This window comes from Microtus oregoni, unplaced genomic scaffold, assembly GCF_018167655.1.
Source record: "Microtus oregoni isolate MIOR12 unplaced genomic scaffold, Mior012 000011F_ref0000422, whole genome shotgun sequence".
NCBI lineage: Eukaryota > Metazoa > Chordata > Mammalia > Rodentia > Cricetidae > Microtus > Microtus oregoni.
Genome location: NW_024543070.1, coordinates 32,606,956 through 32,624,576, shown reverse-complemented (window position 1 = coordinate 32,624,576; position 17,621 = coordinate 32,606,956). Strand labels below are relative to the sequence as shown.

The window sequence follows — 17,621 nt, the reverse complement described above, 5'->3', positions numbered from 1 at the left end:
AATTGAACGTTTAGAATGTACCTGAATGTAATAAGTGAAATAACATTCTCTTCATTAACCATTTTCTAAGTTGGCCCTGTGATCCTATAAAATATTTAAAGCCCATTAAAATAATATCAGAGAGGCCAGGTGTGAGAGGGGCCACCCCTAAAAGAACTCATGAACACTTACTTTGTCTCAGCCTTTTCACCATAGTAGTGTGTCTGTGTGTGTGTACGCGCGTGTGTGCGTACGTGTGTATGCAGTGTTAGAGCAGTGATACTGTCTTGACACGGTGAAGATGTAAAATGTTCTTTCCCTTTCTTCTTCCGTGGCCCTTTTACATTAGCTGGTGGTCAGATAACTGTATTGTTCCAGCTATTTGCCACGTTTCTTCTAGGACTACTGCACATGTTGATCATGGGCCTTTGGCAGTTTTACTAATTGTTCGCATAGTTATGCACAACCACTGTAAAAATTTCTGAGAATCAAAGGACACCCTGCCAAATATTTCTCAAACATAACCGAGAGCCATTGGCATGGAAGAAAGGCTTCTAAACACAAAGTCAGAAGCTAACTTCGGACAAATCAAGTTCTTGTTGGGAAGGTCAGGCATGTGCCCGTGTTAGCTTATTCAATCATTCCCACGATCCCCTAGAGGCTCACTGAACCAAGACTCGCCCAACTTTAAATGCTGTTTGCTAGCTAGTAACAAGTGACCCCCAAACTCAAACCTTTGTTAATCATGCGTGTGTCTTGCCAGAGTCCTCCGAGAGTTTACTTCCCCTTGTTAAGCTTTATTGCAGAAAAACAATCATTTCAACTACCCTTTCAGAGATCATGTTTGCGCCTTGGAAGCAGCCTACCTCTGGAGGAATCGCTCCGACAGTGATGCTCAGAAACCCGCACAAGCAAGTGGGAGCCCATTGGTGGCATGTGCTCGTCAGGTCTGCCCACTCCATCAGTTTTACTCAGAAGACGGATACTTCTTGAGGATTAGACTGGCTGCTGCCCTTACAAAAGCCTCTAGAACACAAGTTGAAGCACTGAAGATTAAATTAATAATATACTTCGAGGACATCAAAATACATCTTCAGACTGAAGGCTGGGCATGTTGGCACACAGAGGTCTGGTAGTTCTCTGAAGGGTATGTGTGCCCTTAACTGGGCCATCTCCCCAGTCAAATCCCAGCATTTTGAAGGTGGATGCAGGAGGATAGGATGTTCTAGGCTGTTCTGGCTACGCTGTGAGTTCAAGGCCAACCCATATGTGAGACCTCCTTGCAGGCAGAGGTCAGAGGACACTCTCAAATCTTGATCCTTGCCTTCTCCCCTATTTAAGTCAGGGTCTTTCTTATTGGTCATTGTTGCAAACATCAGGCCAGCTGGCACAGGAATTCTCCTGTCTTCATCTCCCAACTCACCATGAGATTTGAGATGTGTTACCAAGTCCAGCGTTACATGTGTTTGGGGGACAAACTCGGGCCCTCTGATCTGTGGGGGGAAAACACCTGACTCATTCATCTCAACCCTGGGCTAAGGAATTCTTGATACCATGAATTACCAAGTGTATGGATGAGAATTAAATAATAGTGTATTTGTGTGAGCAAGCACTAAGTGAGGGTGTTTAAGCTCAGAGCACCATATCTGTACAGCACACCCTTAACATCAACTAAGTCATCAGTAGTGTACCCAAAATTTAGGGGGGATAGATAATCCCCAAAAAGTCCTGAGAAAAAACAATGACATCACCACACTAAGTCTTTAGAACATTATATTTCATAAAAGACAATGATAAAAAAAGTACAAACATTTCCATGAGAAGCAAAACGAGACCAAAAAGAAAAAAAAAAAAAGGAAAAAAAGATTGCAAGGATTCACTAGCATTTACGTCAATGCACTTACATAGAAGTATTTCATATTGTAATAAATAATCTTAAGTACACTTCCACCTCCTGAAAAACAACACTGTGACAGTTTGCTTCTCAAATGACAAATCTGCAAACCCAAGGCAAGAAATCTAGAGTGCTATTTACCTGACAGGTCTATAAAGAAAGGGGACAAGGCCAAGTACAGTGACACAAAATCTGCTTCGACTCTGTCTCCAGAAGAGACTGTTGTATTGGCTATGCTTCCAGTTTGTCTTCAGAAGGCTACCAGTACTGTGGCTGGGATAGGAACGGAAGGTTTTAATAGACAGTTTTGTACTTAAATTTTATAAAATAAAATTTTCTTAGAGAACATCTTTCATAAAATACAAACAGAAATTTAATTTTTAATTATTTTTTGATTTACTGTGTGCGTGCACGCGTATGAATCTGTGTGTGCACTCGTGTGTGCATACACCTCTTTGTGCATGTGCACACATAAGGAAGTCAAAGGACAACTTGCAGGGGTGGGTTCTTTTCTTTCACACTGTGGGTCCCGGGGATCAAGGTCAGGTTGCCAGGTTTGGTGCAGGCACCTTTTCCTCTGAGCCATCTCAAAGGTAGACAACAGAAAATATCTTTATAAAAAGGAAGAAAGCCACCTCATTCAAACCCAAGTTTTTGGCAAAGAATTAAATGACATCTTCACTAAGAACTGGAAAGAATGTTACAACGAATGCGTGTCCTGTCTCCCTTTCTTTGATAAGCAGTCCGTCAATCATGATTTCTTTCTCTAGTTCAAAGGCATCAAATGATTTCCCCAGTGTCGTGAGGACCTCCCGGCATCTCTGTGTCCACACTGGACTTGCGACCAAGACAACGGACAGACAAGTGGTCAGAAGGTACCGTCCTCATTCAGAGAAGTTTCAACCGTCTCGAGTTGACTTGTTTAGAGAAACACCACCACCACTTTTAAACTGTCACAGTTAACAAAGCAGCCAACTGGGAGTAGACACCTGATGAAAACCACTGGGAAGATTTGATCGGAACAGACTGTTTCTGCTAATACAAAAGGGAGAGCTTTATTGTCATATGGCCATGGTAAGTGAGCAAAACTGTCATTCATGGGAACATGTATAGGTCACTGTTCATAATGGAAAATAATTCCGGTCTGAATTAAAAAGAGTAAAACAGAAAACAGAGGTGGTTCTCACAGGCTGGCATACCAGATTCAACACCAAAATACAACAACAACAAAAAAAATACTTATATCCGATTCCTGAAGCCAAATCAATGCCAGACTTAACCCAAAGGAGTAAGGCAGATCACCTGGGGTCCTGAATGTTTCTGAAACAGTGAACTATGTACCAACGTGAAAAGGTATCTCAGTGTGGACAGCCCAGCGTTATAAAAAGCGTTTCCTGAATAAGATACAGCATGGTGTCAACTTCCCCACCACTGTGAGGAGGACACCTCCTCTAGGTTCATCACCCGCCAAACCCTGTCTCACAAATCCTCAGCAACAGCAACATTGCATCCCACTGTCATTCCGTCAAATGAGACACTGCCTCGGCCACGAGAAGTAGAAAACAAACTAGCATACAACGATCTACATCTTCAGAAGTTCCAATTTTTCACATTTCGAGCAGCAAAAAAGGTTGAAGGTGATTACTTCAGAACCACTTCTAGGAACTAGATGCAGCAAGACCATTGTCATGACAGGATCAGGTAAGGATCTTAATTACTGTATGACTGGGTTTGTGGCCATCAGCATCACCAAAACCATGATGGAAGATGACAGCTGCAAGCTGAGCCCTCGCCACTAGATAGAGAAGGGGACCACACTCTCTCACACCCAGAATTCTCTCACCCCTCACGCTTGGGTAAAGTTCACTTGACAGAGACACTGTTCCGTTTTAAATTTGTGAAAGCATGGGCGATAAAATCTTAATAAGAATATGAGCTTTTTTCAAGAAATTTGTTCTCAAAAAATTATTTTTTATAATTGATATTTTTCAAAGTAAGAATACTGTTTTGGCTCTGCTGTTTTGTCATGGAAAAGCTCATCCAAACTGAGGATGACTGGACTTGGCATTAGGTAGTGAGACATATTTCAGAAGTTACAGTATCCACACATTCAATGAACTGATTTTAAGGTAAGTCTAAAGGCCCCAGATTCAATCTCCAGCACCACAGAAAGGGGGAGGGTCTATTAAATTTCACTTTTAGTGAGAAAACTTTAATAACACCAAAGATTTCTTGAAAGTGAAAAAGAATAGTTTGAATGTTCGGCTGATGTGAAAAGGGAACTGTGTCATCTGAGAATTAAAGTTGAAGTTTATTTTAATCTAAGCATTTATCTTCATAAAAATAGAGCATCTAATTTCTCATCTAATAGTATAATTCATCTGTAGAAGCACTACTGGCTTTTCCGTAAGTTCATTCTTAAAAAAAGTTTTTAAAAGAAGATACTTTCTTTTGGTTCTCCTTAACTGGAAACAAAAATGCTGCTCATCATGATACGGGGAAAAAAAATACAGCATATAAACACAGCCTTGGGAACTTTTTTTTGAGGCACAAGATCCCTGACACTTACATCGGAGGTACATAGAGACACTTAACGTGAAGAGTCCTGTAGAGCATATCACTTCACGACTTTGAAGGGTTTCCTGGTAATACGCATGCAGTATGCATAAACAATATGGCTGTTGACTTGGCAAAATCTGGTGAGATTGCAAGCAAGGGAAAACAGAACAAAACAAAACAAAAAACCAAAAATAGGTAATTCTGGCAGGAAGAAAAGCTGGGCCAATCGTCCCTCTTTCCTTCAGAGCCCTCAGAGGGCTGTGCCTTTGTCCGCATGAGGCTGAAGGGAGATCTAAAGCTGAACACCACAGAACAGTTACTGCATTGTCTGTCGATCGCTGACACTCCCTTCTTTCCACACAAGGCTTAACCTTTGCTTTGAGACAGATTTACATAGTTTTTTTTCCCCATGCAAATAAAAAAAATGTCTATAAAAGTTCAATGAAGGCATAACCAATTACATGCAAAATTGTGACATCTTACTTTTCAACAATTTGAACACATTTAATTTACATCACATATGTACAAAATATGTTTTGAACGGAAATAAAAGCATTCTCTTGAATTAAATTATAGATTTCAGTATAAAAATCTTCTCTTTGTAGGGAGCTCTCTTCACTTCCATTCCCAAGCAATGGGTTCAGGTCTCTAACAATACTTGCCACGGAGGATGCCCCAAAGTGGGGTGGAGAGTGGGGGAGTACGATGGTATGGAGTCCCGCGCTGTAAACATAAGGACTGCTGGCTCTTTTCACAGACTGGGACAATGAGACTGCGTCAGTCTCTAGCCTCCATGCAGAATACGCTCCAAGCCAAGATCACAACCCAGCACTGTGGTCGACCCCACCACGAGAGACTTCTTCTTTTAATAGTCTTCAATTGGAGCTAACTCCGGCATGAGGTTTATAGATATATTTGTATACAACCTATCAACCAGTACTTTGGGCGTGCATAATAAATTGTTCAATCCATCGATGTACTGACGCTCCTTAGAATACCTTAGTAATTTATACCTAAAAAAAAGCAGGAAACTAGATATGAATATAGACATATATTGTCTACATTAATCTGTCTTTGCCTTTTTATATATATACACACCACACCACACACACACACACACACACACACACACACACACAAACGGAGTAAATGCAATCCAAAAGCATTTGCCAAAGAGACTTTTAATCATGGAAGTGACTTCTTTCTATTTATCTTTCTAGCATGCAGTATTATCAGTTCTGAAGCCCTGAGTCTCAAAATGACCATTCAACTTACCTCCCTAAAAACTGTACTTCCCCCCTATGGTGATGAGGGATAGATGTGTATTTTCCCAAGTCTCCCTCTGGCCGGGTTACATTATACCCAGCATAGTGAACTCTGCAAGACAACATAAAATGGACTGAATGAATTTCAGAACAAAAACAGATTTAGGAACTCCAAACTTCCCAGCCCAAAGACCCCTTTCTTAGAAGAGGCAGAAGTTTACAAAATGTAAACAGAATTTAGAACCTCAATTACTAGGCAACTTGTGCCTCAACATACCTGTTCCAAAGGTCATCATCCTCTCCTCCCCAGCCCCAGAAGGCATTGGGAAAGCCATTGATCTTCCGAAACTGCTCCACCGTCAGGCCGCTCACCCCACCGAAGAACTCCTTATACGGAAGACTACAAAAGAGAAGATGGCAGTGTCCCATCAATCAGGACAGCCGGAAACAATTTTCCACCTCTCATGTGCTTTGACATACACTTCTAGTTTCACAAAACAAGCTGATTTAGAGGGCAAAAAAGCATTCTGGGAAATGTGAACAGAGAAATGAAACATTCTCATAGAACAGCAAAGCATGTATTTATATTAAATGTAAAATAAAAACACATGTGGCAATTGAAATTTAATAGTACTTTTATTTTGACTCAAAACCCCATGTCGCTGGGTGGTGGTGGCATACACCTTTAATCCCAGCACTTGGGAGGCAGAGGCAGGTAGATCTCTGTGAGTTCAAGACCAGCCTGGTCTACAAGAGCTAGTTCCAGGACAGGCTCCAAAGCTACAGAGAAAGCCTACCTAGAAAAATAACAACAACAAAAAAAACCCCAAACAAAACCCTGTGTCAAAAATAATATTCTCGGGCTGGAGAGATGGCTCAGAGGTTAAGAGCATTGCCTGCTCTTCCAAAGGTCCTGAGTTCAATTCCCAGCAACCACATGGTGGCTCACAACCATCTATAATGGGGTCTGGTGCCTTCTTCTGGCCTGCAGGCATACACACAGAATATTGTATATATAATAAATAAATAAATACTAAAAAAAAATAATATTCTCACAAAAAACATATTTAAACATGTTAGTAACTGTCAATGCGTGCTAGATCTTGCTAAATTAAAGTCATTTAAAAATATTAACTGACTTTATTTATAGGCATATTATTTGTTACATAGAACAGGATAAATATAAATCAGGAAAAAATAAATGTCTAATTTTGAAATGAACTTGTCTATTTCTAAAATTACTTTACCTATTTGGATTAAACATACAAAATACTCAGATATTTAATATATACTTTACATTTCCCACATATTTGTTATGGGGGATGCCATGTTGCAGAGGGTCAGGTTTTCTCGTAGGAGTCCATGTACAAGGACAACCTGTAGAAATCGGTTTTCTCTTCTACCAGGTGGGCGCATCAGGCTTGCCACAGCACTTTCACCTTCTGAGCCCAGCTCACCAGCTCCAAATATATTTATTTTTAATGGGCTAGTATTTAGAAGAAAGCACTCCATTTTTAATGTAGGTTTTATTTTCCCTACTTTCTCTAACTCAAATCCCAAGGAGTCAATCAACTCTGAAACACTTTAAAAATTTATTCCATTTACTTATCTGTGTATGTGCCCATGGAGGGGACAACTTTTGGGAGATGAATTCTGTACATAACAGAAAATAGTCTAAGCTAAATGAAACTATCATAAATACACTAAATAACATCAATATTGGGAAAAAAAATCTTCACAGTGCTTATCTTACACTGTCTAGACAGGAGACTAAAGCCAGTAGGCAATGGGTCAGGGCATGGCCCCCACTGTGAGCATCCTCCTGCCCAGACCCTGAATGGAGGCCTTCGTCCCTCTGCTGCCATCCTACACTTTATGACTTCTCAACAAGGCTCCAAGCCAAGCATCCTAACCTCTGGGTGGCTCCAAAGGGATGGCTGGGATTTACGTGTCAGAAACTGCTGGTTTTGAAGACTCATACTCATTGCCACAGTGGCAAGACTGACTTCCACGCCCACCAGCAATGTCTACCTTCTCTTTCCCCACACCCTCACCAGCACTTGCTGCTACTTTTGAACATAAGTCTGCACAGTGGGTTTTTAGTGAGACATAAAAGAAAAAAATCTTGTACTGTTTAGAGCAGTGGTTCTCAACCTTCCTAATGCCGCAACCCTTTGATACAACTCCTCATGTTGCGGTAGCCCCACCATAAAATTATTTTCATTGCTACTTCATAGCTGCAGTTTTGCTACTGTTATGAGTAGTAATGTGAATATATAATATGCAAGATAACTGATATGTGACCCCCAAAGGGATGGCAATGCACAGGTTGAGAGCCCTGGTTCAGAGGAAAACGGACGTGCCAGACAGCATCATGTTAAGAAAAGAAAGTCAAACCAGAAAGACAAAGGCTACACGAGTCCTCTCAGCTGCAGGAGCATAGCCCTTATGCAGACATGTAAAAGCACACCTATGTGGGAACAGGACTCCCCGGGGGAAGGGATGAGAAAATCAGGAAGAAGGTGAACAGGGTCCTCAGTGTGATGCACCTGTACAAAAATGCCTTCATGTCACTGTGTGCGTGCAATGGATTTTGTTAATCAAAACTGTACTTCAAAAAAGGCGGGTATTTGGTTACAGTGAGGTGGCATTACCCTTGGTAAGGCCTAATCTGAGTCATCTGTGTGTGTGTTCCTCAAGCCTTCTGTCAATACTGGATCATTAGCTGTGACTTGAGAGCTTCAGATTTTATACTTAGATTAGCAATTACTTACATAATAAAGGTATTTATCGGGGCCTGGGGAGGTGACTCACTATGCAAGCACAAGGAACTGAGTTTGAATCCCCAGCACCCACTTAAAATGCTGGGCACAGAGGTATTTGCCAGTGGTTCCAACTCTGGGAATGAGACATGTCCCTGAGGCTTGTTGGCCATCCAGTTAAACAAATTGGCACACTCCGGGTTCAAAAATAAGATGGAAAAAGACTGAGGAAGATAAATGACAGCAAGTTCTGCCTTCACACACACACACACACACACACACACACACACACACACACACACACGGTATTTGCGTCATATAATTACAGGGCAGGTGGCCTGCAAAGGGCAGGTCTGGACCCTGGACCATCCCTAAGGGGTAGTGGGGAAGGAGGGTGAAGGGAGGGGTCGCCAGCACCCTTCAGGATTAGGGTATGTGATCCCAGAGAGCAGCCCCACAGATGGACTCTATTGTGCAAGGAAGAGGAAAGCAACCTTGAGAGGAACATGTGACTAGGCAAGGCCTGAAGAGTGAGAACCTACTTCTAAATCTCCATGCTTACTACAGCAGTCAGGCTCCTTCCCACCACACCACGTTCGACCTCTGTGTGATCTTGAATGGACAAACCAGCCCTTGTCCTGGCTTCCGAGCAGCCTCAGATGGAGGCCCAGCGTGCCGCTCCAGGCACAGGGAAGAGCATCGAGAGCGGACACGGTACTCACATGTACATGTACTTGTCCAGCTTTGCTGCAAAGTGACGCGGCATCTCTCCACAGCCGTAATAGTTCCGGTCGTTTTCTGGCAGATGATCCACGTCATGGAAGATCACGCAGTCCCAGGTGTTGTCTTTCATGGCCTCTTTGAAGCCCACGTTAAAGAGCATCGCGCGATTGAACGGTTGTGTGCCAGTCTCCACGGAGCAGAGAAAACCAGAAATGCACTCAGACTTGGTCATGTGATACTTTCCACCACTTCTTAATTTGTTGTATCATAGACAAGTAATAATTGAATTGTGGTAAAGAAATAAGCAAGTCAGAAGCATATGTCGGGCTTCCCAAACTCAACCAGGCACCACTTACCAATGGAGGATTTGTTCTGAGTGAGCCACACCGCTCAGCTATTACAGAGTTATATACACAGATTATGGATGCTGTATCACTGGGAGATATATACCTCGGGGGCCACCATTATACATGTCCAATGCCACTGACTGATGTTGTTACAGGGCATAGGACTGCAGGCTGTTTAAAGTTGCTTATGACACAATTTTGATGACAAAGAAGAGAACCGGACAACTGTTGCTATCTCCTCTACCGGCACACTGTATAGATATGAACACATCAACTTGTTTTTCTGCTTTACTTCAAAAATGCCAGATCACCGACTATGGATGACCAAGTTTAAAGATAAAATAATAAAAGGCAATACATCAAAGAACATATAAACAACTTAAAAAAGCATGTGCTGTACTTTCTGCTGCTGCTTTCTATGATATTAAAAATGAGGCCAGGAGTTCTGCTAGGGAGACGGCTCAGCACTCAAGAGCCCTGTCTGCTCTCACAGAGAAACTGAGTGTGTTCCCGGCACACACGTCACGTGTCACGCAGTTCACAACCATCTGGTACTCCAGTCTACGGAGTCTGACGTCTCTACCCTCCTCAGGATCTGCACTCAGCATGCCCACTTAAAATCATAAAAATAAATCATTTTTATTAAGACAGAAGGGAGAGGCTGTGGCTCAGTGGAAAGAATATTTTTATTTTATTTTTTTTGGTTTTTCGAGATAAGGTTTCTCTGTAGCTTTGGTGCCTGTCCCAGAACTAGCTCCTGTAGACCAGGCTGGCCTCGAACTCCCAGAGATCCGCCTGCCTCTGCCTCCCGAGTGCTGGGATTAAAGGCGTGCGCCACCACCGCCTGGCAGTGGTGAGAATATTTGCCTAGTACGCCTGGAATCCTGGATTTGCTCCCTACAGTGGGAGGTGGGGAGATAAAGGCAGGAAACTGAAGGTGACTCCCAAGCAGACCCTTCTCTGCACAACAAAGACTGGCATCCTCCGAGAAGGACAGGAGCTCTTGGAAGGACTTTGAAGTACTTTGAAGTACAGGGAAAGCAGCTTCACACAGCACACACCAGCTTCCTTCCTGCTGTAGCCATCCTACATTACAGTGCACTGGCAACACTGAGTTGTTTTTGTTTTGTTTTGTTTTTTAACTCTCTATTCCTGCTTATGGTGAAACAAGAATGTTTTAACGGGCACAATAGAGGAACTTATTACATAAAATCCAAGTTCCCATATGGCAACCCCTTTCCTTTATTCATAATGACGCCACAGTCTGTGGTCTGTGGCAAACAGCAAAGCTTGCTTCAGCGTCTGAAGATTAAGGCCCTTACAAATGCTTAGCGTTTTACAAATCATCCCCCAGCACCTAAGAAAGGGGATTTGGCAGGAGTGAAGGAGCCAGGCCATGTGGCCTAGGGAGAGACACCGTGTGGGACACAGGCTCCCACAAACTCGAGGTCACACAAAGCACACTGCTTTCATAAGGAAAGGGAAGCAAATTATAGTATTCTTATCGGCACATCTATATCGGCTTTGCTAAACTCCTTGGTTTCTAAGGCCTTAAAATCTGCTCTGTATCCACACTTGGATGCTAGCTCTTGCTCTGTTAACTTCAGATATTTTCTAGAATTCTTACTCTGGAGGCAGAGGAGTTAAATCATGCCACCGCCCTCCCTTCCCACCTCCCAACCATGGTTGCCTTGATTTTTGGTTAAATTAATGAAGTGTACATTACTAGCACTGTGCAAATATTTCCTCAGTGCTAAGTGAATTGATTTTTTTCTTTGTGGAGGAGATTAGCTAGCTTTCTGTATAACTAGAAAGGACAGTCGATAGAACCTACACCTTTAGTAACTGATGTAATTACAGAAATTTCAAATCCTCTCTCAGCTCCTAGTCTCCTCAGTTCAATTCCCACTGTCCTCATGGGCAGCCACGTGACTCTCATCTGGGCTTCTGCTTCATTCACACTCTTGATCACCCATGTCTTTAAGGTGGCTTACTTAATTTGCTGTGGTATGTCTTTCAGATGTATGTGCACACGTGTGCATGTGTGTGTGTATGTACGCCTGTGTATTTCATCAATAAATGACTGAAAATGCCACGGTCTACCTTGAAATGACATTCTAGGCAGAATCTTCATGGGCAAAGTGCCTTTCTTTCTCTAGAACCTGTAAGTCAGACTCTTAGGCACTTGCAATGGCAGGATAGCTCACATATTTCTGACTCCTACCTGTCATCTTTCCTGTAGTCTCCTTAATATCATATCTTTTCCATTTCATTCTAAAATTAGAAAATACTGTGCTCTGTAATGAACATGTGCTTTATTCACACGTGCATCGTGACACATGCCCTTTGCTCTGAAAACCTCTCTCTCTAGCCCTGGCTGTCCTAGAATTCTCTATGTAGAGCAGACGGGTCTTGAACTCACTGAGATTCCTCTGCCTCTGCTTCCCAAGTGCTGGGATTAAAGGCGTGCACGATACCTAGCTTTGGAAATTTTTCTTCAATTTTTTTTATTAGCCTTTTCCTTCCACACTCCCCAAATTTTTTTCTGCTGTGGTTCTTCCAGATGAGTGGGTATATTTGTTATACATTAATATATTAAGAATCGCAGCAAAACTTGGTGACTTAGGAAAAGCCACAGATGCGAGATGTAACCGGTTGACGGTGCTGGATCCCTAGTACTAGGGAAGCTGAACAGAAATGAAACCGGCCAGTGGTTATTTAGGATGCTGACCACGTCATCCACAGAAATGGAGTCTTCTGAGTAGGCTGAAGCAGTCGTGTGCCGATGACCTACTCTCAAGTCAGAGAGGAACTGCCCCTTCTCTGGTAGTGGTTCCCAGGCAACCTACCTTGTCTCCCAGGGCCTCTTAAAGGATGGTTATATTCACACAAAAGGGGTACTCTTAGACTCTGCTTTCTTACATTTTGGTTCTACTGTAGGATTTATTTTGTCTCCTACCTATTCTTCCAAAAGCTTCACCCACCACGTTTTCAGTTCCCCTGCATTCTACTCCGATTGCTCTTTCTTTATGGCAAACCATTCTTGGTTCAGAAACGAGCTTTCGTTTCTCTGTTAGCTCCGGGGATCCCGGTTGTGAGACTTGGTGGATTTTATCTTTGTTCTCTCATTACCTTGCTTGATGGTGTCTCATTTGCGGACATTTTCTTTAAAACCTGGAGCTCTGTGGCTGCCTATTCATGTTTAAGACTAAGGTACTGAAAAGTGGAGGCGCTCTCTCTAGTGCTCACACTGCACACCACTGTATCAGTAAATAATTCTACTCTAATATAACCCACCCAACCACTGTTGGCAATGTCCTGTGTCACCAGACCCCAGGCATCATCATATCCTTTTGGATGACTGCAAAACTTTTCTAACTGGTCTCCTTGTGTCCTTCCAGCCTCACCCATGACTCGTTCTCTACATAGACCCCAATGGTTTTGTTTATAAGTTGTCACCTGCATGTCACATGATAATTTACTATCTCACCCTTCCAGAACATTAAGGGGCTATAGTTGGTGCGATGGGGAGTCTCGATAAGGGGTTGTCCACAGATCAACTTTGGGCATGCCTGTGAAAGTTTTACCTTGATTGTAGGGATTAACACAGTAACTAGGCCAAGCCCACTGTGGGCAGTTTCATTCCCTGGCTTTGGGTCCTGGGCTACATGAGAATAGAGACGAAAGGAGAAGCAGGTATAAGTGTGTTCATCTCTCTCTGCTCCTGATTGTGGATGAGATAGTTCATCACCATCTATAAAGCAGCTGATCTCTTCTTTGTTAGTTCCTTTGTTGGAAGTGAGTTCTGGTTTTTCTGTCCTGGTCCATTAAATTTGCTTCCTGTTTCTATAAGAAGCCTTTTTGCAATTTCTCCTCCATTCTCAGCAGAATATTCAACAAAATTAATAATGGACAAAGTGTGGCTTGACTAAGGGCTATTTTTTGATAGCAATTATCCAGATTTTTATTGAAGACTGTTTTTACTCAACTGAAGAATATTCAATTAAAATTTCTCTTTTGTAATTTATTCTGAATTTATTTTTCAAAAAAATAAAAACCTTCTCGGCTTTTACTATATGGCTAATGTGACCTTCTGATGTGTATATGCATATGTTGGCATGTCTCTAGCTTGTGTATTGTGTATTCGCCTCATGCCACTGAGACAGGACCTCACTGTGTAGCTCTTCCTGGCTTTGTTGGTGCTCACTATATAGACTGGGCTGGCCTTTCCATAGAGATCCGACCGCTGGTGCCTCCCGAGTGCCGAGACTAAACGGCTGTGCAGTGATGCCTGGCCCCAGCACGTGTACTTTTCAACATAGCAACTTATCCTATAAAAACTGACCTTCTAAGAAATGATCACCAGTCAGGATTTGAAGCGACTTTCACGACAGCTGTAGCTGTGCATCTACACTGTTGTCAGAGACGGCTGCCCAGAGTGTGCAGGAGGTGAGCACTCTGGACTTTGGTGCTGGTCAACAACTTTGCGGCTGTGGCACAACATCTACCAGAGCATCTGAGATTCGCGTTTTAACCCTCTAGTCTCTGAGGTCTGAATCTCAGCCTTGACTGATACTAAACCAGGAACACACATCCGATAGTACAGGACAACTGAAGAGCACCCCAGAAAGCCAGAGAATCGAGGGGGGTGCATGGCTTTGCCTCCTCTCTGAAGACGAGCTGAGAGATAAAGGTCTGTTGGGTGATTAACCCACAACGATAAACTCACTCCCAACAAAGGGCTAATGAGGAAAAGATCAGCTATTTTATAGATGCTGATGAAATAACTAAAAAGCCACAGGACAAAAGAAAAACACTCAACCCTTCCTCCTTACCTCACACCACAGATAAAGATTAACTCAGAAGGAGGGATTAGCCCAAATGGGAGAGTTAGAACCACAAATGTTCTGGAGAAAAACATTCTGAGAGTATCTGAGAACCTCACTCAACTACAAAACAAGAAGTGGGAACTATGAAAAAAATCTAATAACTGAACTTGATTAAAACGAAAACCTTTACTTTTCAATAAAACTGTATTTGAGGTTGGGGATGTATCTCAGTGGTAGAATATTTAAATAGCAGGTGCAAGGCCCTGGGTTTAATCCCAGCACCGAAGGGGGAAAAAAACAAACACTATCAAGAAATTAAAGGGCAGACCACAGTCTGAAGATAAATACTTGCCAAGCATGACTCACAAATGACCTACGACTAGAATACACCAAGAATTCTGCAGCCCAACAAATAGATACCTCAAATAAAATAACAGACGAAGATTAAACAGAGACTTGCTAATCTACATGAACAGTACTGAGACTCTACCAACTCATCAACCAAGGCAAGCAGGGGAAGGAAGGTAATGTGATCAGAAAGGCCAGCATGATGGCGAGCTTCAATGGTCAACTTGGCACAACCTATAACCACCCGAGAACGGAGCCTCAAGAAGGGAGTGTCTATATATTGGGCTGGTCCATGCGCATGTCCGTGGGGTCATAATTACGGTAATTGGTGTGGGTAGAGCCAAGCAACTGTAGGTGGCACTGCTTCCTGCCTGTCTGGAGTTGTGTGTGGAGAAGGAAGGCTGAGGTAAGCCAGGAAGCAGGTGAGAACAGTCATTATTCTCAGCCTGATGGTGGGAGTGATGGCTATTTTAGGTCCCGGCCACGATGGACTTGTGAGGTAAAATAAGCCCTTTCCCGAGTTGCCTTTTGTCAGGGCATTTTATCACAGCAACAGAAATGAAACGGTGAGTACAGAATACACTGCCCACCGCTGAGCTTCCAGAAAGAGAGGCCTAAGTCAGAAGAGAGCGCTCTCTCCAAGGGGAGCTCACTATTTTAGGTTTCTGAGACAGTGCTTTAGAAAAGAATAGAAATAAAATCACGAATTCTTTTATTACACGTATAGTCTTTAAACAGAGGCATGGACTGCAACAGTAAGGCAAGGTAACTTCAACTCTATGTAGCCTAGGCCAGCCTGCATAGCATCCATTCGAGGCAAGTGTCTCTATGTAGCCTAGGCCAGCCTGCATAGCATCATTCGAGGCAAGTGTCTCTATGTAGCCTAGGCCAGCCTGCATAGCATCATTCGAGGCAAGTGTCTCTATGTAGCCTAGGCCAGCCTGCATAGCATCATTCGAGGCAAGTGTCTATACATTGGGCTGGTCCATGCAATGTCAAGTTTTTGTTTGTCTCGTTTCTTGCTTTGCCAAAATTTATTTATTAATTCCACTCTCTTCCTGTTCATCTCTTGTTCTGAAAGAACTCTAGACTCCCATCTGGAAGGGATCCTGGGCACCACAGATTTGATGCTCTATGTCATTTCTCTGACCTGTCACTGGCTGGGCATTTCCTTACTGAGCTGGTCTCTGCCGTGAAAGGGATAGTTCTACCGTCCATATCAGTCTAAGTGCTGCTGACAAGCTACGCGTGTGTCTACTACAGACACAGCCAAGGCTCTGCTACCAAGAAATGTAATTCTAAAAATGGAAAACTAAAAACACAGAACAGAAAATGACCATTGCATAGCACTTCTCTCTTTAAGGACTACTACTTGGCTCTACTCAGGTACCCTGCATTACTTAATAAGGTCAAGGCAATATGAGCTTTCAAGGCTAGCCAGCAGTAGTACCCCCTAGACAAAGGACTCCCCCATCAAGAATTAGCAATGCTTCACATTGAAACAACAATACGAAACCTTTATGTATTAAAATTCATAGGTCAGAAATGGAAAGCACTTTCAAAATAAAACACAGTGGATGTGTCTGAGGTCACTGATGTGATGAGTGCACCCCTAATTCAGAGCAGGACAGGACATTGATGGCATTCCAACACGCCCCATCAGGAGCCCAGGCAGGTGCACAGGATAAAATACTCTCGAGCATCTTGTGTTACAAAAGAAGCAATGTCCCCCGGCAAACGGCCCTTAGTGGAGGTTTTTAAGCACAAATCAAATTCACAAAGATAAGAAGACAGAAGTGGAGTAATGTTACAAGTCCAGCATTTACCTCTGTAGGATGAGCATCAGCCATGTACTTATAAAACAGCCTGACAATCTAATAGGGAGTATAAAGCCATAAAATATATCAAAGCTATTGCCTCAAAATCAAGCATAGTCCCTGCTCAATTCATTTGACCAGATTGTAATTATTAAAAAGAAAATACAAGTTCAATCCCAAATATGATTTCATCCAATCCTAAATCCAAGGATGACTCACCGACGGACTCTGGCTGAGTACTCTTGATCAAACTCCATCACAAATTGAAGTTCTAGAATATTTAGTGGCATTCTAAAAACCGTCCTCACCTGTTCAATGACGTAAAAGGCAAATTCCAGCCGCTGTTTCTGGAGCATCGGAATTAGGTGCAGGAAAAAAATTGGAAGATGTTCGTGGCGGTTACGGAAGGGGATGAGAACGGCCACCTTCAAAACAGAACAGAACACCACAGATGAGTAAGTTAGGGTTGTAGCAAGCCCTGCAGGTGCACACAACAGCTGAGCCTTGGAAACTTCCAGTGCCTTCAGGTCACAGCCTTGTGAGTTTCTCACCAGACTTACACAGGTTCAGCCATTATTTCACATCTACTAAGGTCTTATGAAACTAGCAGGGACAGAAGCACTCTTAAGTTTATCACTCATCCCCCACACACACATATACACACACACACAGACATATACACACAGACACATATATACATACACAGAGACATACACACAGACACATATATACATACACAGAGACATACACACAGACACATACATACAGACACATATATACATACACAGAGACATACACACAGACACATATATACATACAGAGACATACACACAGACACATATAAACACACACAGACACAGACACATATATACACACACAGACACAGACACATACATACAGACATACACAGAGACATACACACATTCACAGACACATACACGCATATAGACACATACACACAGAGACATACACACATGCATCCTTAACTTCAAGGGTTTAAACTTTACTAGAGAAGTAAAATCTTACACATCAGATTCAGACCTTCACAAAGCTAAAGTGTCTTCTAATTCACATTCCTTAATTTCTGAGTTAAACTGG

General features: G+C 42.6%; 1 protein-coding gene across 1 annotated transcript in view; it reads right to left on the bottom strand.

Moving 5' to 3' along the window:
- Positions 1 to 1,735: 1,735 nt before the first annotated feature.
- The window catches only part of LOC121453396 (beta-1,4-galactosyltransferase 6), a 68,478-nt gene continuing 52,592 nt past the window's right edge, over positions 1,736 to 17,621 (bottom strand). Inside the window, exons 5-9 of the mRNA XM_041660140.1 lie at positions 16,832 to 16,948; positions 9,182 to 9,369; positions 5,975 to 6,097; positions 5,708 to 5,809; positions 1,736 to 5,445 (exon numbers count right to left, since the gene is read on the bottom strand). Coding sequence (XP_041516074.1) covers positions 5,298 to 5,445; positions 5,708 to 5,809; positions 5,975 to 6,097; positions 9,182 to 9,369; positions 16,832 to 16,948 — 678 coding nt within the window. The 3' untranslated portion in view covers positions 1,736 to 5,297. The remainder of the gene's footprint in view (positions 5,446 to 5,707; positions 5,810 to 5,974; positions 6,098 to 9,181; positions 9,370 to 16,831; positions 16,949 to 17,621) is intronic.